Raw genomic sequence first — 27185 nt, 5'->3', positions numbered from 1 at the left:
ATAGAATTATTATAACTATTAGGTTTTATTTGTAGTAAACGTTTTAGGTTTAAGGGGATTTCCATGTTCCCAGAGACAAGATATCTTAAAGGGGTACACTCACATATGGAATATTAGGAGTTTTATTTTCTGAGTTTTAATTAAACAAGTGATTTAAAAAAAAATAATAATAAGATAAAGGGTTCTTTAATATGTCTAATATGGTATGGAACACGAATGTAAGGGGGTAGTGTAACCTTTGACCTGTTTTCATGGCTCTCCCAGGTGATCAGCCACAGGGGGGTGCCATTTGAATAATGAATGTGTGGTCATAGGTAATACTGTTTTTTTAAGGTAAATTAATTATAATGGAGTTTAATTAACCTATATAAGGACTTTAGAAATTGCCACCATAGACATGTTTTTCAAAAAAAATCCATGAGTTTAGATAAAGCCAAACAGTGAGACATTTAGTTAAAATTTGGAAACAACACGCAGTTGTTACCTGATTGTTATGAAAAAAAGAGCTACAGACAGATAAGGGGAAAAGGCAGACAGACGAGCCCTCCCCGCACTGCGGAGACCTTGAAGGTTGGAGAGCAGAGAGGAGAAGTTTTAGAAGGGGCGCCAGGACGAGCAAAGATAACAGAATGGGTAGATAACATTTACTGAGTGGAGACAAAAGGGAGAATTGGACATGTGGAGAACGAAAGGGGTGCTCCTACATGATAATGTCAGAACAGAAGGATAATTTACTAATCTTACCTAAGTCATTATTTAGAGTAGGTAAGGTTGTTACCTGGGCAGGGCCAGGTATCAAAAGGGGGATGGGTAAAATGTGGTCTAAGATAGGATGGTGCCTATTGGATAATAAACTAATAAAATATATATATATATATTCTAGCTAACAAATAGGCATAGAGGTTAAAGATATAATCAGATAGAACAAATGAGAAACTGTTTGTTAACCAAACCTGTATGTCCAAGATTTTATGCATTACAGGTGAATTAAAGGAGAAGGTGACTCACTCAATCCAGTCCATGAGGAGAATAGATGGGAAGCAGCCCATTGGGATGGGGCCATACTAAGAATTCATGGTGACAGCCTTTGCTGTGAGAATAGCTGAAAGAGCTACCTGGGGACATATCACACATTGTTGGAGGGTAAGACACAATGACACTGTCGAACACTGTTCGAGAGGAGAACTGGAATTAACAGAATTCCGGGGGCCACTTCCTTTTCCTGTCATTCCATCCCTGTGTTTGTTCATAAATGTGGAGGTGTGTCTGGCCTCTGGCTGCTGATGTGTTGTCTGGGAGAGTGTGGGACTTTACAGGAGTGCCCGTGTACCTGTGTAATGGTGGAGGGTGTCCGAATGGGGATTACATGATAACCAATTTGGGACAGTTTTGGGATTGGAGAAGAGGGTATCCTTATAAGGGGATCCCACAAAGGTGGATAGGTTTTCCATGATATGGGGGAAACCTGGGAGCACTGTTGAACTCTGTAAAGGTGATGAAATCCTACTAACCATTGGACCATTAAGCTTTCTGATGCAGGAACCTATACCCTTGGTCTGGAAAGGAATGGGGCTGACACGACGGGTGTGTTCTCTGTAAAAGTGCTGCCTGAGCCACAGCGGTCCCAGATGAACCAGAGCCAGACCCAGAAACACTCCTCCACCACTCCAGGCCCAACCCTATCTCCACCAACCAAAATACCAAACCCTATCCAGGTAATTAATGTTAAGGATATCACAGATAGCGACCAATTGGATATGACGGTAGGGAAAATATGTGGTTGGCATACATGCAATATACTGCCAAGACATTACAAAGGAAGGGCTGTTATTTGTGGCCATACTAGGCCTGTATTGGCTACTCATCCATTTGCCTTGGGAAAGGGGGAAGGATGGAGGTGTGTACTGGAAAGTTTTTACCATGTTAAACCCAACTCCACCCTTTGTAAGACTCTGTCTCTAGTGTTCCTGGAAGTCCCTCCTCAAAAGACTCCATGGGGTGTTAAGGCATACGGAGGTAACTGCAGATTGTAATAGTAACATAACCATTAATGCCACCTGGCCAGTGAAAGGCTTGAATCAAACTAAGGGTGTTGCTGATGTATGGTGGATGTGTGGCCCAAACAGGCATTTAACACCTGTCCTTAGAGGTAACTGGCAGGGTACGTGTGCTTTAGCCAGTCTGATAATACCACTAACCATTATTGAAGTTACAGCTAATCAGCTCCTGGGATCAACTAGAAAACCACCTAATGATGTTCACCCGTACTCCAGATATAAGCGTGATGCACCTTGGTCTGAGGTAACGGATAATATACATTTCAACCTACTAGGTGTGCCAGTAGGTGTTCCTCAGGAATTCCAGGCCCTAAACAGGAATGATTGTTTATGCCATCTACTACCCATTATTGGCCCAGCTATTGTGGATGCCAAACAGACCTCGTGGATAAATATAATTACACCCACACTGCCCTTACTGACCGCCAGGCAGACTTGAGATATGATCCTGGCCAGTCAGGGAGGGGTTTGCAAAATGTTTGGTGAACAATGTTGTACATTTAAACCTATTAATACTATCCCAGATGGGAGCATATCAAAAGCATTGGTTGGGTTGATCGAGCTTTCGGCAGAAATGAAGGGCGTGGCTGGGGTGGAGGAGTTTGACTGGATGTCTTGGATGGGGGTGTAGCTTGGTGAGTATGCATTACTGGTGGTTACTGGATTTCTGACCCTAATTCTTGTATTTTTGTTATTGATGTGTTGTGCTGCTTGCATCGTACCTTGTTTGAAGAAGTCTGTTACAGATGTGGTACAGGCTTCAGGTATGATGCCCTTGCTTGATGCTCCTGAAGGAGATGCAGATACGGAATCTAACTTCCGGAGACAGATGGGGCTGACTGAGGATGACCCCTGGTTTGCTGTGGGTGAGGATGGGGATGACTGAGGATTTGGTTTTCTGTGGGTGAGGTCGTGGAAAGATAACTTCTTAAATACATAACGTGTATGATATAACTTGTCCTCTCTTATGTGAAGGTTTAGAGTCCCTGGGTGGCAAGGAGCCCACCTGGTACAGGATAGGAGTAGCTGAGAGGACCAGATGGTTTATAATAATGCTTTGCTCTGCTTTACTCTGTTTTCCATGACCAAAGTTTTATCCTATATCTAACATGTCAATAAACAATAAAGTTTTATCCTCTTTTTGATAAGTGACACCCTTGTGGGTGTCAAAAGGGGGAGACAAAAGCATATTTGTATTTTTATTTGTTGATTTTTCTTTTATATTTTTCTGTAAAAAATAATAATAAAAAATTAATAATAAACTTTTTATTATTTTCATGAAATTCTATTAACGTATTACTATGTTGGGACCGCTGAAATAAAGGATAATGAGTGACGCCCTAGGGGGTGTCAAAAGGGGGACTCAAATTTAACACTGTTTTATAAATTCTGTTATTAAATGAGCTGTTGTACTCTTTTGACATGATGGTTTTAAGTTCCTAGGTGGCTGGTAGTCAATCTAGTATATAGTGGGATCGAATGGAGGACATGAGGGTATTTTAAAATGTGTAGCTTTTATATGATTCATTGCTGAATTTTTATTCACACCCTTGTGGGTGTGAAAAGGGGGATTGTGAGGTTCTGTGTTATGCACTATAGCCCGTTACCATATCATATGTGATTGAATATTATCTGCTGTTGGCTTGTGTGGATGTATGTGTTATGCAACATGGCTGACTTGAGACATTGTTAACAGTTTCAGGGCCATGGGCCTTTCTCAAAAATACAGAATGACATGAAGACAGGAACTGTGCAATGAGTTGGGCAGGCCACATTCAGAACGTAGTGTTGCGAGAACAAACTGTATTTTGTTAGATAACAGGAGCCAGGTGCCTGATAACTGTATATTCTACACAGCTACAACGACTGACCGCTGAAGCACTTAGGGGGCTGGGACCAGCCTCTGCGCCAACAATCAACGATAGGCTGGGTGAGTCTAAACCACGCCCAGTCTCTACTCTGACAGGCCGTCTCAGAAGCAGGAACTACCTCTGTCAGAGTATATTTATAATATCTTTGTCAGGAACAAGTCAGTTCTCTGTTTGCCCTGCGAGGTGGGACAGATATGCGAAAATTGCATTTAGCACTTATTGTTTAGCTAATAAAAAATATATAGTATACAATCGGTGACTCAATGTCATATTTATCCTGATACCAGATTCGAATTGACGCAAACCTAACACACTAAACTCTGTAGTGCCTTGCGGTCGGAGGCTGAGCAGTTGCCATACCAGGCAGTGATGCAACCAGTTGGCATGTTGCTACAGTTACCCATTACCGGCTAGCTAGTTTTATAGTTTGGTAATTTATTCCAATATGTTTCAGAATTCCCCAAAATATGTTTATGAAGCTAGCTACGTTTTATACTGTCCTCACTACTAGACTAAGCCAATTTGCCAACGCTAAAATCAAATATGTTTCTACAATGACGAAAGTGCAGATTAGAAAACGCTGTTGTGCTATCTCCTATCATAATTTGCGTGCTGACTCCATGCTAAATTATCATGCCACTTTGCCACTAGGCATCCTCATAGAAAGGTGTTGATTGAGCTCATTTCATACACAGAGCGGCTGTGAGTTGTTTACTTAGACATACCAATTTTTTTTAACTGAATGTTCAACATAGTAGGAATTCCAACTATACCAGTGAAAGAAAATCAGGCATTGTGCCAAATCAATGTTTTATTATTATTATTAGAATCATCACTTCTTAGACTTGGCAGCCGATAGTGGGCACTAGATCTGCACTATCGTCTAGGCTTGATATACATTGGCGTGAATGCAAATTGATTTTAGGACAAACAACTAAGTAAACACATTCTCAAAATCTGATGTACACCTATACCCTGATCTCATTTTTACATTTTAGTTGTTAAGCTGACGCGCTTATCCAGAGCGACTTACAGGAACAATTAGGGTTAAGTGCCCTCCTCAATGGCACATTGACAGATTTTTCACTTAGTCATATGGGGATTCGAAACAACGACCTTTTGGTTACAGGCCCAATGCTCTTAACAGTACCTGCTCCTCCTCCCACCTATGTCTGTAACCTCTAATCAAGGACTTTGGCAGACTCAGAGGCATGGCGCACTTTGAGTGTCTTTAAAGGGACTGTCTCTGGTTCTACAGAGGTCTATTCAGAAACTTTTTTTTCACTGGGGACAACCCCCTGAGGTGAAGATGCACAGGGTTAATTGAGGGAGTGAGATCGGATTTACGGGATCCATCCAACAGTTCAGGTGCAGAGAATTAGTCAGCTCACTGTTTTAATCTGTAGATGGACTCACATTTAAATCAACATGCAAATCACACCTGTTCCCCACTTCTTTTCTCGTGCCTCATTTACATGTGAGCAGCTTTTGGTTTGGCTCTTTGAAAATGTCAGCGCAGATAACAATCAATGGGAGTGGCTGTACATTATTGTCCTGTTTTGAAACTATTGCCTTCTCAGTTTCAATGGGCATGATGCTCCTGTGACCCAATGACATGTGCCTTAATTTCTTAGTCAACATTTGAGGGACAGCACATTCATATGAATGTTTTTCTCTTGTCAAAGCTCTTTTCTTATCATGGAAGACTTCAGTTACTGGTTTTCTCAACCGTGTACAAACATTTCTTGGAACAATGTCGATTTTCAAAACAGTTTACACAAGACACAGAACCTTGTGGCCTTTTGCAAAACAGTAAATACATTTTCAAAATGTATTTGCCATCTCAAAACATAAATATACTGAAAAAAAATAAAATGTGTAAAATATTGGTCCCATGATTCATAGACTGAAATAAAAGAGCAAAGACATTTTCCATACGCACAAAAACCTATTTTCTTCTCAAATTTTGTGCACAAATTTGTTTATATCCCTGATAGTGAGCATTTCTTCTTTGCCAAGATAATGCATCCACCTGACAGGTGTGGCATATCAAGAAGCTGATTAAACAGCATGACACAGGTGCACCTTGTGCTGGGGACAATTTATTTAAAGGGGGAGATCAAGCTGATCCTAACTGTTATAGACCTATTTCTATTTTGCCCTGTTTATCAAAAGTGTTGGTAAAACTTGTCAATAATCAGCTGACTGGCTGTCTTGTTGTCTATAGCATTCTCTCTGGTATGCAATCTGGTTTCCGCTCAGGTTATGGATGTGTCACTGCAAACTTAAAGGTCGTCAATGATGTCACCATTGCCCTTGATTCTAAGAAAAGTTGTGCTGCTATTTTTATTGACTTGGCCAAAGCTTTTGATACGATAGACCATTCCATTCTTGTGGGCCGGCTAAGGAGTATTGGTGTCTCTGAGGGGTCTTTGGCCTGGTTTGCTAACTACCTCTCTCGAAGAGTGCAGTGTATAAACAACATAGCTCAGGCAGTAGGATGCTCTCTCCTCCATTTATATGCAGATGACACAGTCTTATACTCAGCTGGCCCCTCCCCGGATTTTGTGTTGAATGCTCTTCAACAAAGCTTTCTTAGTGTCCAACAAGCTTTCTCTGCCCTCAACTTTGTTCTGAACACCTCCAAAACAAAAGTCATGTGGTTTGGTAAGAAGAATGCCCCTCTCCACACAGGTGTGATTACTACCTCTGAGGGTTTAGAGCTTGAGGTACATCATACAAGTACTTGGGAATATGGCTCGATGGTGCACTGTCCTTCTCTCAGCATATATCAAAGATACAGGCTAAAGTTAAATCTAGACTTGGTTTCCTCTATCGTAATCGCTGCTCTTTCACCCCAGCTACCAAACTAACCCTGATTCAGATGACCATCCTACCCATGTTAGATTACAGAGACGTAATTTATAGATCAGCAGGTAAAGGTGCTCTCGAGCGGCCAGATGTTCTTTACCATTCGGCCATCAGATTTTCCACCAATGCTCCTTATAGAACACATCACTGCACTCTATACTCCTCTGTAAACAGGTCATCTCTGTATACCCGTCGCAAGACCCACTGGTTGATGCTTATTTATAAGACCCTCTTAGGCCTCACTCCCCCCTATCTTAGATATCTACTGCAGCCCTCATCCTCCACATACAACACCCGTTCTGCCAGTCACATTCTGTTAAAGGTCCCCAAAGCACACACATCCCTGGGTCGCTCCTCTTTTCAGTCCGCTGCAGCTCAGCTAGTGACTGGAACGAGCTGCAACAAACACTCAAACTGGACAGTTTTATTTCAATCTCTTCATTCAAAATCTCAATTACGGGACACTCTTACTGACAGTTGTGGCTGCTTTGCATGATGTATTGTTGCCTCAACCTTCTTGCCCTTTGTGCTGTTGTCTGTGCCCAATAATGTTTATACCATGTTTTGTGCTGCTACCATGTTGTGCTGCTGCCATGTTGTGCTGCTACCATGTTGTTGTCATGTTGTGTTGCTACCATGCTGTGTTGTCATGTGTTGCTGGCTTGATATGTTGTTGTCTTTGGTCTCTCTTTATGTAGTGTTGTGTTGTCTCTCTTGTCATGGTATGTGTTTTGTCCTATATCTTTTTTTTTTTTTTTAAATCCCGTTATCTTTTTAAAATCCTGTCCCCGCAGGAGGCCTTTTCCCTTTCGGTAGGCCATCATTATAAATAATCATTTGTTCTTAATTTAACTGACTTGCCTAGTTAAATAAAGGTTAAATAAATAAAATGCAAATAAAAGGCCACTCTAAAATGTGCAGTGTTGTCACACAGCACAATGCCACATATTTCTCACGTTTTGAGGGAGCGTACAATTGGCACACTGACTGCAGGAATATCCATCAGAGCTGTTGCCAGAGAATTGAATGTTGATTTTTCTACCATAAGCCGCCTCCAATGTCGTTTTAGAGAATTTGGCTGTATGTCCAACTGGCCTCACAACCGCAGATCACGTGTAACCACGCCAGCCCAGGACCTCCACATCCGGTTTCTTCACCTGTGGGATCGTCTGACACTAGCCATCCGGACAGCTGATGAAACTGTGGGTTTGCACAAGAAAAACAATTCTCCACAAACTCTCAGCTCATCTGCGTGCTCGTCGTACTCATCAGGGTCTTGACCTGACTGCAGTTCTGCGTCGTAACCGACTTCATTGTGCAAATGCTCACCTTCGATTGCCCCTGGCATGTTGGAGAAGTGTGCTCTTTACGGATGAATCCTGATTTCAACTGTACTGGGCAGATGACGTTGCGTGGGTGAGCGGTTTGCTGATGTCAATGTAGTAAACAGAGTGCCCCATGGTGTTGGTGGTGTTATCTTATGGGCAGGCATAAGCTACAGACAACGAAAACAACTGAATTTTATCGATGGCAATTTGAATACATAGAAGTACAGTGACAAGATCCTGAGGCCCATTGTCGTGCCATTCATCTGCGCCATCACCTCATGTTTCAACATGATAAGGCATGTCCCAAGGATCTGTACACAATTCATGGAAGCTGAAAATGTCCCACTTCTTCCATGGCCTACATACTGACCAGACATGTCACCCATTGAGCAATTTTGGGACGCTCTGGATCGACGTGTACGACAGTGTGATCCAGTTCCTGACAATATCCAGCAACTTCGCACAGCCATTGAAGAGGAGTGGGACAACATTCCACAGGCCACAATCAACAGCCTGATCAACTCTATGCAAAGGAGATCTGTCACGCTGCATGAGGCAAATACTGGTCACACCAGATACTGGTCACACCAGATACTGGTCACACCTGACAGACAGCTGCATATCTGTATTCCCAGTCATGTGAAATCTATAGATTAGGGCCTAATGAATTTATTTAAATTTCCTTACACAACTCAGTAAAATCTTTGAAAATGTTGTATTTTGCGTTTATATTTTTGTTCAATAAAAACCATACTGTATATCAGCAAAATTGCAAATACATTCATCAAAAGAACATGACTGTCTGCAAAGGATGACAAAATGGTAAAGCATCATCCAAAACACAACCAAAACAAACTGCAAATGCATACAAAAAGTTTGCAGTCACACACATAGTCATTGTAGTCATTGTATGCAAGGAATACGGGACCAAATACTGAAGACATTCAGACTGGTTAAGGTGTTGGTTTGACAGTTGCTGGACCTGGGTTCAAGTCCCATTTGGGGCTACAGCTACCCCTCAAATTCCATACAATATACTTTCATGGTCGGTTTCATTGAATTGCCCATATTTTTACCTACAACTTCTGAGTCCGTTGGAGAGGATCACCTCTGATCTACAAATAGTATTCCTTGCAAAATAATAGGTTTTGTGCGAGTTAATATTCACAGAGCTACGCTTCCCATGGCTTAGGCAATCCTTCAACCACATGCCAGACATTGAATGATTGATTGATTGGAGACAGCTTGTGCCAATTACAGAACATTTCCTAGGATTTCCTACCTTCAGCAACACTAGTGAATAAGGCTAGAAATGCCAGTTAAAGCAGTGCCTCAAAAAGTGCCCCAAAACTCCTGGTCCTAGTCATACCGTACTTCATACTCATACATGACCATGATGCAAAATGAAACTGTACGTCTCATTTACAGCAGGTACTTAAGGTTATTCACCCCAAAGGCATAGTGTACATAGTTACCATAGTGTACATAGTTACCATGATCAACTTGTTTGACTTGCTTTTGGATAACACGGTCAGAGTTGGTTACACCCACTGCCGATTGCAAAACAGAGTTCGCAGCTCAACTTCCTGAATTGAAACAGAAGAGTCCTGAGCTAGAAGAATTTCACATAGGCCTACCATAAAACCTACGTTTTAACCCTTGATAATGTGCAACAATGGGGTAACTGCCAGGTGATAACACAGCCGCCCACTTTGAATGCAAAGTTATTTTCAGACCACCACATCTGCCCACCTGCCATGTCAACGGCTTTTGGCTGACTTAGGTAGACTCTCAATTGCATTTTCCTCACATCCTCTCTCCTTGCCTCCTTCTCAAAACCCATTGGAGAAGGTCAAAGGGGAGGGAGGCAAGTAGAGAAGACGCGAGGAGTATGCAATTGAGATTCTCCCCTAGTACCCACGCTAATGCTATTCCTCCCTCCCACGCACTCCTGAAATGTCACCTCTGCCCAACAACCTATATCCCCTCCCTCACCCTAACTCTCCCTCAGCAGCGGTAACTTCTGATGAAGACTTTCCTTTCAGCTGTGACTCAACTGTGAGGATTCTGAAGGGGGTTGCCTTCTTTTTAAGCACTATGGGCCAAGGTTGTGAGAGGTCAGACGTGTGGGTTTACTTTCAGAATTACATTGTTAGAAAGAGTGAAAAAAATGTAATGAGAATTTTGTTAAAGTGAAACGCGTATGTGTGTGTGAGAACCAAGATGCTTTAGAAACGTAATGTGGATGGTTTAGCTAAAAATATGAGCAGGTCAATGTGGTAGTGTCTAGCTGCACTTTGGCACAGGCCCATATGTCTCCACTGGAAAACACACCACACATCAGTAATAGAATCACTCTAAAAACAGAAAACACAGAATAATGTCATTTTTGAAAACCAATCATTGAGCAATATCCAGTTACTCACATACGAAATGTAGAAATATGTTCTGTAGAGTTTGTTCATACGCAAGCAAACACACACACACACACACACACACACACACACACACACACACACACACACTTTGTTGATACGCAAGCACACGCACACACACAAATACACACAGTGTTGAAATAAGCAACAAGACAATGTCAGGTTTTCTTAATAAAAATAATTCATTTCAGGACAACATATAAATAAGTATTGAAACGCACAATACAGATAATATTTGATATGAATAAATACTTAACAAACAAAACAAAGCTTTTCATACAATACCCTATTATTGAAAGGTTACACAAAAATGTATCTCACAACTTTTGCATGTTTTGTTACAACTTTGCGTGTTTACGTCTAACATTGGAATGTCCCTATGCATGTCAAGGAAAGTACCATCCTAAATTCCGGAGCAGCTTATTAAGTATTGTGCAAGTAGTATGTGATGATCAGAGTTCCGACCCATAACCAAAGAGCATGTACTCCTTTGATGTCTCGTAATGAACTGACAACTAATTGCCCTTATATTATATTATGTTTATCATCTGATTACAGACCAGATCTCTATCTAGGCTACCATAAATCTCATTTTTAACAGACGTCAGATATGCATATTGAACAGACGTTCTTTTGTTTCAACCAACCTTTTGTTTGGTTAAGAGGTCACGAGAATGCTTTGTAGATGATGGCACGTTTTTTGGCAGGAACAAAAATGTCAGTTCAAATATATAGATATAAAAGAAGAAAAGGAATGTCAGTTTGCTTGCGCATATCACACAGGTGTGAGTACTGGAGTGAGGCATCGTGTGAGCAGAGCAGATTTCAGCAGAGCCCCTATGATGAAGAGGTACTCTACTGCAAGCCAGGTTCTACGGGTGGAGAGGTATTTTACTGCAGGCTGGGGCCTACCAGCTCATGGTAGCTAAGAGCACTGGCTGCCATGCCACAGCTACATGGTGTGAACCAAGCTCTTTCATTTTTTTCCCCACAGGTGTATTTGTTTACCTTCTCTTGGCTTTCCTCCCTCCTCTGACTGAGGTATTGAGCTCTAAGGGGATTTCTCCTGCACTTATGTTTTCTTTCCTTTCCTTTCAAACACACACTCCTTTCTTCACTGGCAATCCCCTTGGACGAGATCAACTGAACTCTGCTCTTATCTTTCTCTGTAAGTTAGTCATTAACTTGGAGTCTGTGTGAAGGTAATTGCCCAGCATTAACAGAGGCCACATATAGAACATACTGTAACGCGGTACAACTCTCAGGGCAAGCATTAACTTGTATTTCTACAGTACAGATACAAAAGTGGTCAACAGCAAACAAGAACACAACCACAAAAGGCAACAGCATCTGTACTGCCAGCAGACATCTATGCGGCGGTGGGAGAGGTTGAATATTATTGAGTTCTAACTACTGTTTTCTCTGTCATGTCACAGAACCTCCATGTTTGCTTTCTGTACAAGTAGCACCATACTTTTAAGGGTCCTGCCCACTCGCAAATGCTCAGAGACTGTACATTAGCTGTCTAGGTAGGTGCAGTTTTTGAGACTGTAACTACTCCTGTTTAAAACCGAATTTTGACTAAACAAACTCCTTTTGGCAGTGCATGATGGCTTTGGCACAGCTTTGCACTTGTCAGAACTTTGGTCAATGAGGTTCTTAAACAAAAGCTGTGGTTTATCACATTATTGTGTAGGTAGCTAGCTGCTTGATAGATCATTCCTTGGCCGTATTATTAAGCAGTATACACATTGCGCTTTTTTGAAGATACAATCAGTAGTCCAGCATGATACAGTATGTACTTAGATACATACTGTACATATGTTGTCAGTTTTATGACACGTATACCTCACCTCTCGTCCTGTACACGTGAGATAATAATAATTGCACTAAGAGGTATTCTGCCGGCCATTTCTACTGCCCCCGCACTTCATGAACACATTTTAAAATGGGCTTTTGGCCGTAAGGTCACTAGTTTCAGAGATGCATTGACTAGCATCGTGGCACGGCCATTTTAATCTTCCCCAAGCCTTTGGGCTCACCCCCTGTAGATCTGCTTAAAGAGGTCACATTCATTACAGTAGCCTTGCTTCTCTTGGTTAGCATAGTGCTCACAGCCTAGGGTTTTACAGCGCTGCTTTGTCTTCTCTTTAGGTGCCCCTGCCCTCTCCCTGCGACTCTCTCTCTGCCCCCGCGTGTTTCGCGTGTGGCACTCTGGACACAGGTCTGTGCAGCCGGGGGAGATGTTACTGCAGCCACTCCGCCTACACGTTGCCTGGGTCTGGGTCTGCGTCTGTCTGGTTCTGTCTCTTTCTGGTTTAGCTGTTCGCTGCAGAAAGAGAGAAAAACAGAGGAACATTGTCACTTGTGGAAACAAATCAATCATTCGATCTGATCTAAGACTTTTATTTACTCTCTGAAACAAAACATTTTTTAGAAAATTATCTGCAATTCAAAATGTGGTGTTCAGCCACTGGGCCCTGTGTGAGAGAGAAGGAGACACTCACCATGACCAGTGGAGGGGAGTGGGTGCCGGGAGCCCTGGTAGCAGCTTGGTTGAGCCTGGTGCTCTGCTCCTTTACGTAGCACTTGTTGCAGTAACCCTCCAGCATGACCTTGCCCATGGCCCCACAGTCCGGGCCCCGACAGCGCGAAGCATCCTGGAAACCTGCCTCTGACGCGTGACGACTCTGGATTGGAGCAGGGGGAGGATGAGGGGTCGCCACTGGGGGAGGTGAACACAGCAAAACCACACGTCAAACTCACATATGACCACACACAATATCAACTTATCTTGAGATTCCAGTAAATTTGCAGGTTTCCCAGTACTGTCTAGTGTAAACATTTTGTTTGTTTCATGTTGTCTCTAAGTATACTGATATTAGTAGATTAATAGTAGACATGACAACTGTGGGTTTGATGTGGCCTGATTCCCTTTGATGAAATCAAGGTTTTGCTGGGAAATTATTAGAATAGCATTTCTTGTTAAAATGACTATGAGCAAGCGGCTGATTAGACTTACGGTGGTTGGTCTGATAGTCCAAGTAACAGATGGTGCAGAATCCAAGATTCTGTTGAGTCCCGAAGAACTGGCATCCCGACCTCTTACAGGGCCGGCCAGACGTGTGGCCGTTGAGAGCCGAGGTGCCTGAGCGCTCAGAGTCCCTTGGCTGGGGCTGGGTCCATAACGAACCAGAGGAGGCCTCTATCCTGGCTGTTGCCGGTGGCTGGGGATCCTCGCCCCTCTCCGTAGCAGTCCTCTGGAGGCACGGGGGGCACAGTCCGTTAAATATTCTGAAGGCCTTCTGGTGGCACACGTTGCACCGCTCTGTCTCCTGCTCCCGTCCCGCGCCCCACTGGGGCCAGCCGAGGTGGGCAGGCAGGGGGAGGCCCGAGGGGCCATCAGCAGTGGGTGCATTCTGCCGGGTGTTGAAGCAGCGTTCACACAGACCATCGTGCTCCACGCTGAGGGTGAAAAGGCAGCCGGGTGTCTTGCACTTCATGGCGTGGGTCTCGCTGTACAGGCTGAGGCTGGGCGCCGTGGGTGGGGGAGGGACGGAGCGTGGGCTGGATAACACTGCCCGGCAGCCACTACTACACTCTGGCTCACAAGCCTGACCACCGCCTTTCGTAGGAGCAGCCTCTATCCTCCCGTTAGGCTGGCCCTGGCGTTTCTCAAAGCACTCGTGGCAGTGTGGCTGGGTGTCCACGGAGACGTAGAAGGTGCATCGTGGTGTGGCACAGCGGATCTCGATGAGGGACAGCTGGGACACGGAGAAGGGGGGTGGTCTATGGGGCTGGGCGGCCCACAGTTGGTCCTTGTCTTCCTGCCAGCGCTTGTACTCGTGGTTGACCAACTGGAGGTAGTCCTCCATCAGGTTCATGTCCTCAGGCAGGTTCCCTTCATCCAGCCTGGGAGAGGCAATATGGAACACACTCAGAACTATTGATAGGCTAATCACACACCTCTCGGCGAGGTCGTCATCTATTGACAATTGGTTCTCAACTGACCCACTCGACTAAATAAGGTAAATACAAATGAAGTACAATTATGCCACAAACATACTTTTAAAAACAGATTTGTAGTGCTTTTTAAACCGTGCTTTATATCCTGTTCTCTGTAGTTCCCCATGCCTCTAGTGTCCCACCCACCTGGCAGCGTTGATGATGCGTGTGGTGTCATAGCCCAGTCCAATGACAGGGATTTCAATCAGCATCAGGTAGTCCTTCAGCAGCCTCTCCTTCTGCGTCTGCTCCTTCTCCATCAGGAAGTGCACCTTGAGCTCCTCGAAGTCCCCACGACCCGGGTTGATCAGCGGCACCGCTCGGATCTCTGGGGCACACAGTCATAATAATAATACATGAATAATACATAGGTGTTAGGTATATACCACTTTTCTGGGACCCAATGATGCTGTACAACAAAAACAGCAGAAGAAATTACTAAATTTAGTAGGATGCGGTATATAGGTCACATTCACCCTCATTCTACAAGCACTCCTCAACAGGGTAATCTATCAATGATGGTTACTGTACACACCCGGGCCACTGTCTTTGATGGTGATGAGGGGGGCAAAGTGCTGGGAGTCGTAGCCGAGCACTATGGGGTACTTGTAGCACTCCCCTGGAGGCCAGTGTAAAGGCAGGTAGATGCCTCCCACATTGAGAGGAGAGAAGGAGGAGCAGGATTTCATGCTACGTAGCACCTGATCTGTAAGGATACAGCCATGAGTTAGACACTGGACACCATACTTGACTGATTGCTTCTACTGCAATAGCAGACAGACCTACAGAAAGAGGTACAGAAACTGTACACACCAGACCAGGGTCAAAATAATTTGTCAAACACTTTCATAAATGTGTGCTTGAGTTTGACCTGTACAATTGAACCAACAGAATAGAGACGGAGCATACTTTTACAATGTAAACAACACTTCTGATGAACTGAATGATGAAAGGCTCCATTGAGAAAGGCTGTACCTGCGATGACGATGATGGGCCTGCGGAGGATGTTTGAGAGGACAAAGATGTGTATGTCTTCCAGGGAGTCAAACTGCAGCCCGTTGCTGCTGGATACAGGTGATGCCATCTTGATGATCTTCTCCCATTCCTCCTCCCAATTCTGAAAATACAAAACATTTTGAGATAGGCTGCTTTGAACATTATGATACTACTAACAGGTGATACCAGTAACAGACCTGGGTGATACTACTAACAGGTGATACTACTAACAGACCTGGGTGATACTACTAACAGACCTGGGTGATACTACTAACAGACCTGGGTGATACTACTAACAGGTGATACTACTAACAGACCTGGGTGATACTACTAACAGGTGATACTACTAACAGACCTGGGTGATACTACTAACAGACCTGGGTGATACTACTAACAGACCTGGGTGATACTACTAACAGGTGATACTACTAACAGACCTGGGTGATACTACTAACAGGTGATACTACTAACAGACCTGGGTGATACTACTAACAGGTGATACTACTAACAGACCTGGGTGATACTACTAACAGGTGATACTACTAACAGACCTGGGTGATACTACTAACAGGTGATACTACTAACAGACCTGGGTGATACTACTAACAGGTGATACTACTAACAGACTTGGGTGATACTACTAACAGGTGATACTACTAACAGACTTGGGTGATACTACTAACAGGCGATACTACTAACAGATCTTGGTCAAATATATACAATACGTCAAACACTTTCAAATACTTGGGCTGCACTTGACATAGCTTGCCTGGTACAATGACACCAATGGAATAGGCCCAAAAGTGCAAACTCCAAACTAAATTAAACACGCTTTACTATACTTTCCAAGTATCTGACATTATGCAATTATCATTATGCACCCAGGTCTGCTATAGTAACACCATCCTAGCCGTAGCAGGGCCTCCGTTCCTCACCATGGTGCTGTAACGCAGGCCAGTCTGGGTGAACTCCTGAGACTGCAGCAGCTCAGTCTGGAAACGGGCTCTGAAGTTGCCCGTGTCTGTTTCCTTTAGCACGCTGAACAGGGCCTTCCTCAGGACCAGGTCTGTGTCCTGCACCCCCAGCATGTACTGAGATGCAGCATGGAGAAGACAGTTCCCATCTCCTGCAACACATGAGAAATGGGAGTAGATATTACATACGGCACAGGATCCCCACTAGAACACATGTAAACAATAATAACATGACCTAGACTAGCGTAAGGGGGATATCACATCCTTTATTAATAACAAGCCTGTGTCAACAAATATGTCGACTGACTTTATTATGTTGACGCATTCCACTTTGTAGAACTCCGTCTGGTTTGAGCCAGACATGTACAGTAGATGTTAAGTTTATCTCCCGTCCTTTAGTATGAATCTGTGTTTATGTGAAATACAAAGTGCCCATCCTCACATCACCACAGGTAATACTGCAAGTCATTAACGGCAAAACTATCCATGACAGACAAAGACCCGTATGGCTTGGAGAAAATAGTCAAAAAGGAGAGGGGATTTCCAGACAAGCTCTCACAGCGCTCTTTAGGCATCCATTATATCTGACCATCATTCATCACCTTACAGAGGAAATATAAAAAGGCCTGAGAAAGATTGATGTCACAGACTCTATCAGCACTGTTCGTTTTTGTGGTGTACTTTTATTGCATTCCTTTTTTAACTTCTTTGAGAGACCAGAGGAAAAAATTGTGCAGGTACTGTGGGCTTTGACACATTAGCCTGGTCCCACACTTTATGTACAGAGAGGAGAACAAGTATTTGATAACCTGCAAAATCAGCAGTGTTTCTTACTTACAAAGCATGTAGAGGTCTGTAATTGTTATCATAGGTACACTTCAACTGTGAGAGACGGAATCTAAAACAAAAATGTAGAAAATCACATTGTATGATTTTTAAGTAATTAATTTGCCTTTTATTGCATGACATAAGTATTTGATCACCTACCAACCAGTAAGAATTCCGGCTCTCACAGACCTGTTTTTCTTTAAGAAGCCCTCCTGTTCTCCACTCATTACCTGTATTAACTGCACCTGTTTAAACTCGTTACCTGTATAAAAGACACCTGTCCACACACTCAATCAAACAGACTCCAACCTCTCCACAATGGCCAAGTCCAGAGAGCTGTGTAAGGACATCAGGGATAAAATTGTAGACCTGCACAAGGCTGGGATGGGCTACAGGACAATAGGCAAGCTGCTTGGTGAGAAGGCAAAAACTGTTGGCGCAATTATTAGAAAATGGAAGAAGTTCAAGATGACGGTCAATCACCCCTCGGTCTGGGGCTCCATGCAAGATCTCACCTCGTGGGGCATCAATGATCATGAGGAAGGGGAGGGATCAGCCCAGAACTACACGGCAGGACCTGGTCAATGACCTGAAGAGAGCTGGGACCACAGTCTCAAAGAAAACCATTAGTAACACACTACGCCTTCATGGCTTAAGATCCTGCAGCGCACGCAAGGTCCCCCTGCTCAAGCCAGCGCATGTCCAGGCCCATCTGAAGTTTGAGAGAAGGTCATGTGGTCTGATGAGACAAAAATAGAGCTTTTTGGTCTAAACTCCACTCGCCATGTGTTTGGAGGAAGAAGAAGGATGAGTACAACCCCAAGAACACCATCCCAAACGTGAAGCATGGAGGTGGAAACATCATTCTTTGGGGATGCTTTTCTGCAAAGGGGACAGGACGACTGCACCGTATTGAGGGGAGGACGGATGGGGCCATCTATCGTGAGATCTTGGCCAACAACCTCCTACCCTCAGTAAGAGCATTGAAGATTGGTCGTGGCTGGGTCTTCCAGCATGGCAACGACCCGAAATACACAGTCAGGGCAACTAAGGAGTGCTCCATAAGAAGCATCTCAAGGTCCTGGAGTGGCCTAGCCAGTCTCCAGACCTGAACCCAATAGAAAATCTTTGGAGGGAGCTGAAAGTCCATATTGCCCAGCGACAGTCCCAAAACCTGAAGGATCTGGAGATGGTCTGTATGGAGGAATGAGCCAAAATCCCTGCTGCAGTGTGTGCAAACCTGGTCAAGAACTACAGGAAACGTATGATCTATGTAATTGCAAACAAAGGTTTCTGTACCAAATATTAAGTTCTGCTTTTCTGATGTATCAAATACGTATGTCATGCAATAAAATGCAAATTAATTACTTAAAAATCATACAATGTGATTTTCTGGAGTTTTGTTTTAGATTCCATTTCTCACAGTTGAAGTGCACCTGTGATAAAAATTACAGACCTCTACATGCTTTGTAATTATGAAAACTTGCAAAAATCAGCAGTGTATCAAATACTTGTTCTCCCCACTCTATCAGTCTTCTATTGTTGTCATCATGCCATACAACATGGCAAAAAAAGACTGGACCACTAGGCCTAAGACACATACAGAATTGGTTTAAACTCTAACTGTATTTTAATTAGACAGTTGTATGGTCCATTGGCACGTTAACACTGAAATAACCTAAACTAAATAAGAGAATGAAAGAACAGCCTTCAGTGATGACTGGATAGGGTGACAGACAGGGGCTGAATGAGTAAATCAGGTAAATTACGAGTTGCGTATGCAGGTTTTAATCCAAGTTTAAGAAATCAATGGTAAACTGTATGGAGAAAATGTTGACTCTTATTGCAGGACGGCGGGTCTTTTTGTCATTGTGAAACATCAGTGAGTACGGGGAGCCTAGCTCGTCTGAAATACCCTGCTGCCTGCCACACTAAAGAGAGGAATTTCCCTGAGTGTGGTTCTCTGTGACTAAGTGCCGTGAGGCTGCCATTTGACTCTTTCTTCCCTTGTCTGCTGCTCCATAGACATCAGACTCTGGACTTTCCAGAGGGGCGGAGCTTGGCTCGGCTGGAACGCTTTCTCTTTACGAGCTTCGCCGACGACCAGTAGAGGTCTCATTTTCGCGTTGGATGATATATTTTTATATTTACACACGCATATTTCTCTACTTAAAAAGGGAAGTTCTGAGTACTGACATGGGACACCTTCTGTCTTCCTCTTTTTTGTCTTTCGCCAGGCTGAAGAACCAGTCTGGGCCTGTAGAGGTGGACACTGTGTTGCACCACTGTTTTTATATATGTACTACTATATGTGCACTGCTATATATGTATTACTATATGCACCACTATGTAATATGTACACCACTATTATACCTATGTAATATCTGCACCCCAGTCTGTAGATACCTGCTGCCAATAGAGGCAGGACATGAGCCTAGTAGGGATACAAGGGAAAGGGGCCTAACATGTTTTTTCTATTTCTATCCTTTAAATAATTTGATGTATGAGGAGAATGCTTTCCGTCAGTAAAGGGAACATTCTACCCGAGCAACAACAAACCTCCGCACAGAACAGGAAATCTTGATTATGTTCCATCTTAAGGTTGAATCATACTGGACAAAAACCTATTTCTGGTAAAAACACACTATGCTTGTTGTGTTGTCAGAATCTTCATATGTAGACATAAAACCTATACTTGGGGTGTATTCAGTGATTTGAAAAGATTTGACATGTTGCAGATAGAAATGGAATGAGATCTGACACAATTGCCTATTTTAAATGATAAATGGCAAATGTATATGTTCTTCTACATAATACATTTCTATCTGAACTTTCTGTAATGTTGCACTCTTCCGAACACTGTGAACAGATCCCTACAGTTGTATATTAATCAGACAATAAAAAATAAAATAGGTAACCCTGCCTTTGAATGTCTGCCTTCAGACTATAAAATCTTGTTGGTAAATGGGCAATTCCCTGGGAAAGTCAACCTGAGCATGCACAATAAAGTTAGTAATTTGCAAACGAAACCACTTTCATAATTATCCAAGGTCTAAATGTTGGAGTGCAAGCTTTATTTAACCAGTTGAATTTGGGCCAATACAGAGTAGAAGAGCTTGTTTTCCCACTCACAGCTGTCCACTAGTGTTTGTTAAAAGGTTGAGATGTTAATGAAGTAATACAGACCTAATGGAATGTCTTCAGTTGTATTTGCTTATCTTACAGTCTTGTGAAGATGGGGGGGGGGGCAATGTAACATCTAAGCCCCTTACATCGGATCGTCCTGAAACTTTCTCTGCAACGTTAACTTTCATCAAGTTGTTTATATAGGAGTATCCTTTTTCAGCGTTATGATAGTCGTAACATCCATAACGGTTGTGGATGTGATGGATATAGATTTATCATATCTTACCTTCAAAAGCATGTGCATTCACACATTTTGTGTGCTTGTTCTGAGAGGTATTCTTAGACTTTTACAGGAGTAATATTGATATATTGAACATTATGTGATATAATTTCCCATACATGGTAGTAGTTTTTTTAAGATAGAAAGATGAAAAGAATGCTTATCCACAATCTGTGATTAGTCCTGGAGTGTTATTCAAATGAAACCCCCCAAAATATGCTGACTTTATTCAGGGTCCAGTAAAATGGATTGGTGTTATATGCACATCTACAGTATTTTACCTCATTTGCATAATGTTATATCATATTTCCAATAAGGTGTAATACAAGAAAAATTGCATATTTGTGTCTACATTCAGTTGGTAAAGGTTCATTTTGAAATACACTACCGTTCAAAAGTTTGGAGTCACTTAGAAATGTCCTTGTTTTTTAAAGAAAAGCTCATTTTTTGTCCATTAAAATAACATAAAATGAATCAGAAATACAGTGTAGACATTGTTAAGGTTGTAAATTACTATTGTAGCTGGAAACGGCTGATTTTTTATTGAATATCTACATAGGCGTACATAGGCCCATTATCAGCAACCATCACTCCTGTGTTCCAATTGCACGTTGTGTTAGCTAATCCAAGTTTATCATTTTAAAAGGCTAACTGATCATTAGAAAACCCAGACTCAAAATGGCCAGAAACAAAGATCTTTCTTCTGAAACTCGTCAGTCTATTCTTGTTCTGAGTAATGAAGGATCTTGTACAATGCTGTGTACTACTCCCTTCACAGAACTGCGTAAACTGGCTCTAACCAGAATAGAAAGAGGAGTGGGAGGCCCCGGTGCACAACTGAGCAAGATGATAAGTACATTAGAGCGTCTAGTTTGAGAAACAGACGCCTCACAAGTCTTCAACTGGCAGCTTCATTAAATAGTACCCGCAAAACACAAGCCTCAACGTCAACAGTGAAGAGGCAACTCCGGGATGTTGGCCTTCTAGGCAGAGTTGCAAAGAAAAAGCCATATCTCAGACAGGCCAATAAAAATAAAAGATTAAGATGGGCAAAAGAACACAGACACTGGACAAAGGAACTCTGCCTAGAAGGCCAGCATCCCGGAGTCGCCTCTTCACTGTTGACACTAATGTATTTGTCCTCTTGGTCAGTTGTGCACCGGGCCTCCCACTCCTCTTTCTATTCTTGTTAGAGACAGTTTGCGCTGTTCTGTGAACGGAGTAGTACACAGCGTTGTACGAGATCTTCCGTTTCTTGACAATTTCTCACATGGAATAGCCTTCATTTCTCAGAACAAGAATAGACTGACAAGTTTCAGAAGAAAGATCTTTGTTTCTGGCCATTTTGAGCCTGTAATCAAACCCACAAAATCTGATGCTCCAGATACTCAACTAGTCTAAAGAAGGCCAGTTTAAAATGCTTCTTTAATCATAAAAATTGTTTTCAGCTATGCTAACATAATTGCAAAAGGGTTTTCTAATGATCAGTTAGCCTTTTAAAATGATAAACATGGATTAGCTAACACAATGTGCCATTGGAACACAGGAGTGATGGTTGCTGATAATGGGCCTCTGTACGCCTATGTAGATATTCCATTAAAAATCTGCCGTTTCCAGTTACAATAGTCATTTACAACATTAACAATGTCTACACTGTATTTCTGATCAATGTGATGTTATTTTAATGGACAAAAAAAATTGCTTTTCTTTAAAAAACAAAGACATTTCTAAGTGACCCCAGACTTTTGAACGGTAGTGTACATAAAGGAAAACAACGACCCTGATAGGATGTGGGGTATGGCCTTAGCCTATACAGTATATTATCAAGGCTACCTGTAATCCTAAGCTACTATGCTTTTTGCTGACATCTTAAAAACGTTCCAGATGACCAAACATTTTTATGTCTATTTCAGACTCCGTAACTTTCATAACGGAGGATGTAACATCCATAACGGTAGCTATTTCCTTCTAAAGTAATATTGCAAATTAAAATATTTTCAAAAGTATTGTTTTTGTGTTCAACCAAACCTTTCCTTCGAAATGGCTATCCATGTTTCAACCTAAGACTTACAAACACAGACTTTTGCTAATATGTTCAGTCTTCCCAAAATGCTTGTCCATTTCATGTAACATCCATAATGCCTCTTACTTGCTTCATTTCTCCACCATGCCAATATTTAGATTTTCGCTTTTTGGGATATACACTCACCCTAAGGGTTACTATAGATGCACACATCAACATTTTCATTTAGATTTTGTTTGGCCATTCTGTGACACATTAAAGTTGTGATTTTGCCTAAAATCAGTACGTGGTATTCTCAGTGTTCTCGTTTAGAATACTGTGCATTTTTTGTCAGCAACAAAATGACCATCCATTATTTGGCAACAGTGGGAATCCACTGGCTCACAATGTCCTGCTTTGTCTCTCATGTCCTGCTCTGCTTCTCCTGTCCTGTTCTTATTCACCGGTCACCTGACACAATAGATTAATTCCAGTGAGTCAGCAGCCAGCCAGCAACAGACAGGGTGGTCCTCCTCAGTCTGAAAGTCCTCTGCTGAAAGTCATGGCTGCTGTGTCATTCAGAGGAGAGGCTACTGTATACGCTGATTTCCCAAATCAAGGCCTAGCTGGGCCCTCCAGAAACTTATGAGAAAATGCTATCCTTTCGTAAGGAAGGAAATATGTATCATGTTAAAGGGTGTTTCTGAATTGGATTTCCAGGAAGACAAACTTTTGTTATCACTATCATTTTACTGAAAATACTGTAGTTTCAACATGTAGGGAAAAGCCAATAGCCTATGATTCATGTTTCATGTACTGTTACTTTGTTATGACAGCATTAAATGACCAAAAGTTCAAGATGTCTATTCCACAGGTGATAAGATATTTACCCTCAATAAGACAACACAAAAACAAGCCTAATAACCTGGTTATATCTCCTCCTGACAATAACATTCCATATTTGCAATGATTCAATGAAATTACAGGATTGACATGGTAACTCACCCACGTGTGAGTCAAGACAGGTGGGTGTGTTTGCTGTATGATTTGTGAATAAAGGTCCAACTCACTTAGCTACTTATTGAGAGAAGGGGTATACCCAAACCTCCACTGCAAGGTATGAATCTAACCAGACGGAAACTGAGCACTACAGAGTTTGAATGCGTCAACAGAATAAATTCAGTCAACATGGTCTTTAGAAAAATGGTGGGGAAATTATCACTATGACACCATAGAATTTCTGCTTTGGGATCTCCCACATAATTACCCTAGACGTCAGGATTTAGATACGCTGAACAAATCCTGTACTGTAAATCTTCAGAGTCATGTTAGGTACCAGTCAAATCAAGAGCTACTAATGGTCATTCTAAAAGATAATCAATCTCACCATTGTCATTTACCATAATGTCTGAGTACCCGTGTTTCCCCTATATTGATTTAGCAGCGTTGGCCCAGCGCTTTTAAATGGATATTTGTTGGCTCAATGACTGGAAGTCTATGTTAACAGCTAGCATGTCATTGTGCTAACGCTAGTAGCAATGCACCCCACTCCCCCAAGTTACCCTGCCACTTCTGCTGAAAGAACTCATAGGGGAAAAAGTATGAGTAACTCTTACTCTTCAGTGTCAAGGTCTTTCAAACTCCTTTGACAAATACCATCTCCCCTACTACCAGCAAGAGGAACAGAAACCCAAACTAATACATTACCATTGGTTCTCAATGGCACCATCTTCTTGACCTCGCGGCACCAGTTGAGCTTCTTCTCCTGCTCTAGGGAGCTCTGCATGGCCCTGTCCAAGATGGCTGCCTGGATGACCTGTTGGAAGGCCTGGGGGAACTGGCTCATGCGGATCATCTCCAGGGTGTAGCGGTGCATGCCCCGCAGGTGGTGCATCAGGCCTCCGCTGGCCGCTGGCTTCACCACATCGTTAGGCACCCGCTCCCGGATCTTGACCGCTTTCAGCAGGTTACTCACAAAGAGGAACTTGGGCAGGAAATTCTGTCCCTGGGACATGGTGTTCACCAGATGTAATGTGTACAAACGCAGAACTGAAGAGGAGAAAAATAAAAAGTTGTTGGTTGGTTTCATTGGCAGCACGTGGTTCTGATCACTGGACTATATGGGCCACTTCTAATACTAGACAAATTGTGGGTAATGAATAAAGACAAACAAGAGGGCTTTTGTGTTCTTTTCCAAGTTAGAATTTCCCCACAGCCTCTGCCGCCCCAATGGGATTGAGGCACATGACAGACGCCTTCTACAAACTGATGGTGATTTCCAGACCCAAAGCCACTGCCCAGACTCACAGCGCTGGGCAGTGGCTAGTAGAAATCATAAGGCCCACTCACACCCACCATCACAGAAAAGTCGTTAATACTGACAATGATGCATAAGTGTACAGGATGGAACTATTAAAAACCCTTACAGTTCATTTCAGTATTCAAGATGGAGGACCATTGAAACAGGAACTTGAAAGTAATGTGTTTTAACATCAAGAATAACACATTGCTCATGAATCATAAGTAATCTCCCATCTGTAGAACAGTCTGTCAGATATCTGTACCCATTTCATATATGACAATAAGCTGTTAAGACCTTATGGAAAGCTACCTACCTACAATGTGAAATATACTGTAACTGTATATTATGGGCACCATATACATTATTTAGAACAAAACAATTCAAGCAACAAAGCAATTCAAGCATCCATCATCAATTACGGTATAGATTACCTTGAAGGCGCATAATGTCATTGTAGGAGAACCTCTAAATATCCATGTAATAAGGAGACTGTCGCTCTTTCGATATTGGCAGACATTGAAGCGTTGGCACAATGGTGAGCGCTGCGGTTTACACAAAACACAATAACAGGAGTCTGCTGACGTCCGGATTACGTAATTCCTCTGACAGCAACGGTTGAAACATTGTAACATTGCATCGCGAGTATTGTCAAAAACATAGTTACAATGTAACATTAATTATTTATTCCACTGGGTAATGTTTTTTTAATTGCTTGAGGGTGACGTCTTCGTAAACAATGGCTGTCAGAACCATGGCGCCCATGCCAACGCGCATACCTCTGTCTGTGTCCCCAGAAACTCAATGCTACGACCAAGGCCTCTCAATGTTAGTCAATAGTAGATATATTTCAAATGCTTAAATGAAAGTGAGTTACAATCCTTGGTAAAGAAATATATAGAATATGAATGAATATTACCTGTGCAATATGTCGGTACAAAGACTACCAACAAAGCCTAAGGATGCTCCGGGTAGTCCTCTGCCACTTCAATCAGGTTAACCGCAGCAGTCCACACAACGCCATTCAGCTTTCTGCACAATCAATTCTATTTTGGTTGATTCACTGTATAGACCGTCAAAGCATAGATCACGTCCCCCAACTTAATTTAGTTAATGTAGACCGAGAAAAAAAACTGACTAAAGGGGATTTCCAGTGTTAGGGACTTTCCACATATCTCTGTCACAACCTTCAGACGTAGTTACATCTCACACACAATAGGTGGTGTCTGAGCGAAACGCCATTAGGCTACGTTCTCCGGGTTGTGTTGGTGACGAATAGCGTACTGAAATACACGTAACCTCTTGTCTACTCTACATAGACAATTATTTGCACCAGTCTTCATAACCAACCTTCAGCTACACAGAGCCTCATACTTTAACTGCATTGTAAATAAGAGTGTTTAGGTGCTCCCCCTCTGGTGTAATGCAGTCTGATGAAGGTATGTTGCAGCAACTGTAGAGGAAGTCAGGAAAGAATTTACCTGGTCCTCTACCAGATAGCAAATGTGCAGTGTAGAACAAAATCTATACAAATTGCAATGGCATTATTGCTAATGAAATCCATGGTCCAAAAGCATGACAGACAGCTCGATCAATTAAACTGCAACAATTTGATTTCATACGGTATACAGTACAATACTAAAGTTAAACTTGAGTCATTACTAGCGCTGCGTCACTATAGTCAAAGAGGAAGTGGCGAAGAGAGAGGTTTTACTCCGCCCTAAATCGTCTACGAAAATAAGCCCACTAAGTGGAATTTTTTTTTTGTGGTGTCGTATTTGGTCAACAAAAAATATAATTGCTAATTTGCTACGTGAGGCTTATTTGATCGAATAGACGTTTCGTAATAGTTAGGTTGTTACAAATGCACTGATATAAGTGGGAATAAACGATTTATGGGAGTTATGCCTGTTGTCATAGAGATAGATAGAGGACTCATCGTGAATATAACCCGCTTTAGCATGGACATTGCTATTTAGGGCTTCCACCATTTTAAAGTAGTCAACTGGGTGGGTATTCCTATGAGTTGGGCGCAATCAGCCAATAAAGAAGAAGAAAATTGACTACTTTAAAATGGAGAAAGCCTAAATGGCGCTGCTCATGCTGTCACAGA

The 27185-nt window shown here is 42.4% G+C and overlaps 1 protein-coding gene across 2 annotated transcripts; it reads right to left on the bottom strand.

Moving 5' to 3' along the window:
- Positions 1–10725: 10725 nt before the first annotated feature.
- LOC139376828 (tumor necrosis factor, alpha-induced protein 3) lies at positions 10726–26754 on the bottom strand. Of its 2 annotated transcripts, none has more exons than XM_071119774.1 (9): positions 25992–26754; positions 24481–24822; positions 16499–16689; positions 15543–15684; positions 15103–15273; positions 14715–14895; positions 13585–14474; positions 13070–13287; positions 10726–12891 (listed from the first exon to the last, which is right to left on the bottom strand). In XM_071119774.1, the coding sequence occupies exons 2-9, from the start codon at positions 24785–24787 to the stop codon at positions 12601–12603; spliced, it is 2391 nt and encodes a 796-aa protein (XP_070975875.1). In that variant the 5' UTR covers positions 24788–24822; positions 25992–26754; the 3' UTR covers positions 10726–12600. The 2 variants fall into 2 exon arrangements, with proteins under 2 accessions (XP_070975875.1, XP_070975874.1); XM_071119773.1 differs by lacking the exon at positions 25992–26754 and adding an exon at positions 25507–25597 and having other exon boundaries at positions 12442–12891.
- Positions 26755–27185: the final 431 nt, after the last annotated feature.

This window comes from Oncorhynchus clarkii, chromosome 20, assembly GCF_045791955.1.
Source record: "Oncorhynchus clarkii lewisi isolate Uvic-CL-2024 chromosome 20, UVic_Ocla_1.0, whole genome shotgun sequence".
Taxonomy (NCBI): Eukaryota; Metazoa; Chordata; class Actinopteri; order Salmoniformes; family Salmonidae; genus Oncorhynchus; species Oncorhynchus clarkii.
Note: the sequence above shows the minus strand (reverse complement) of the source record. Positions and strands in the feature narration are given on the sequence as shown.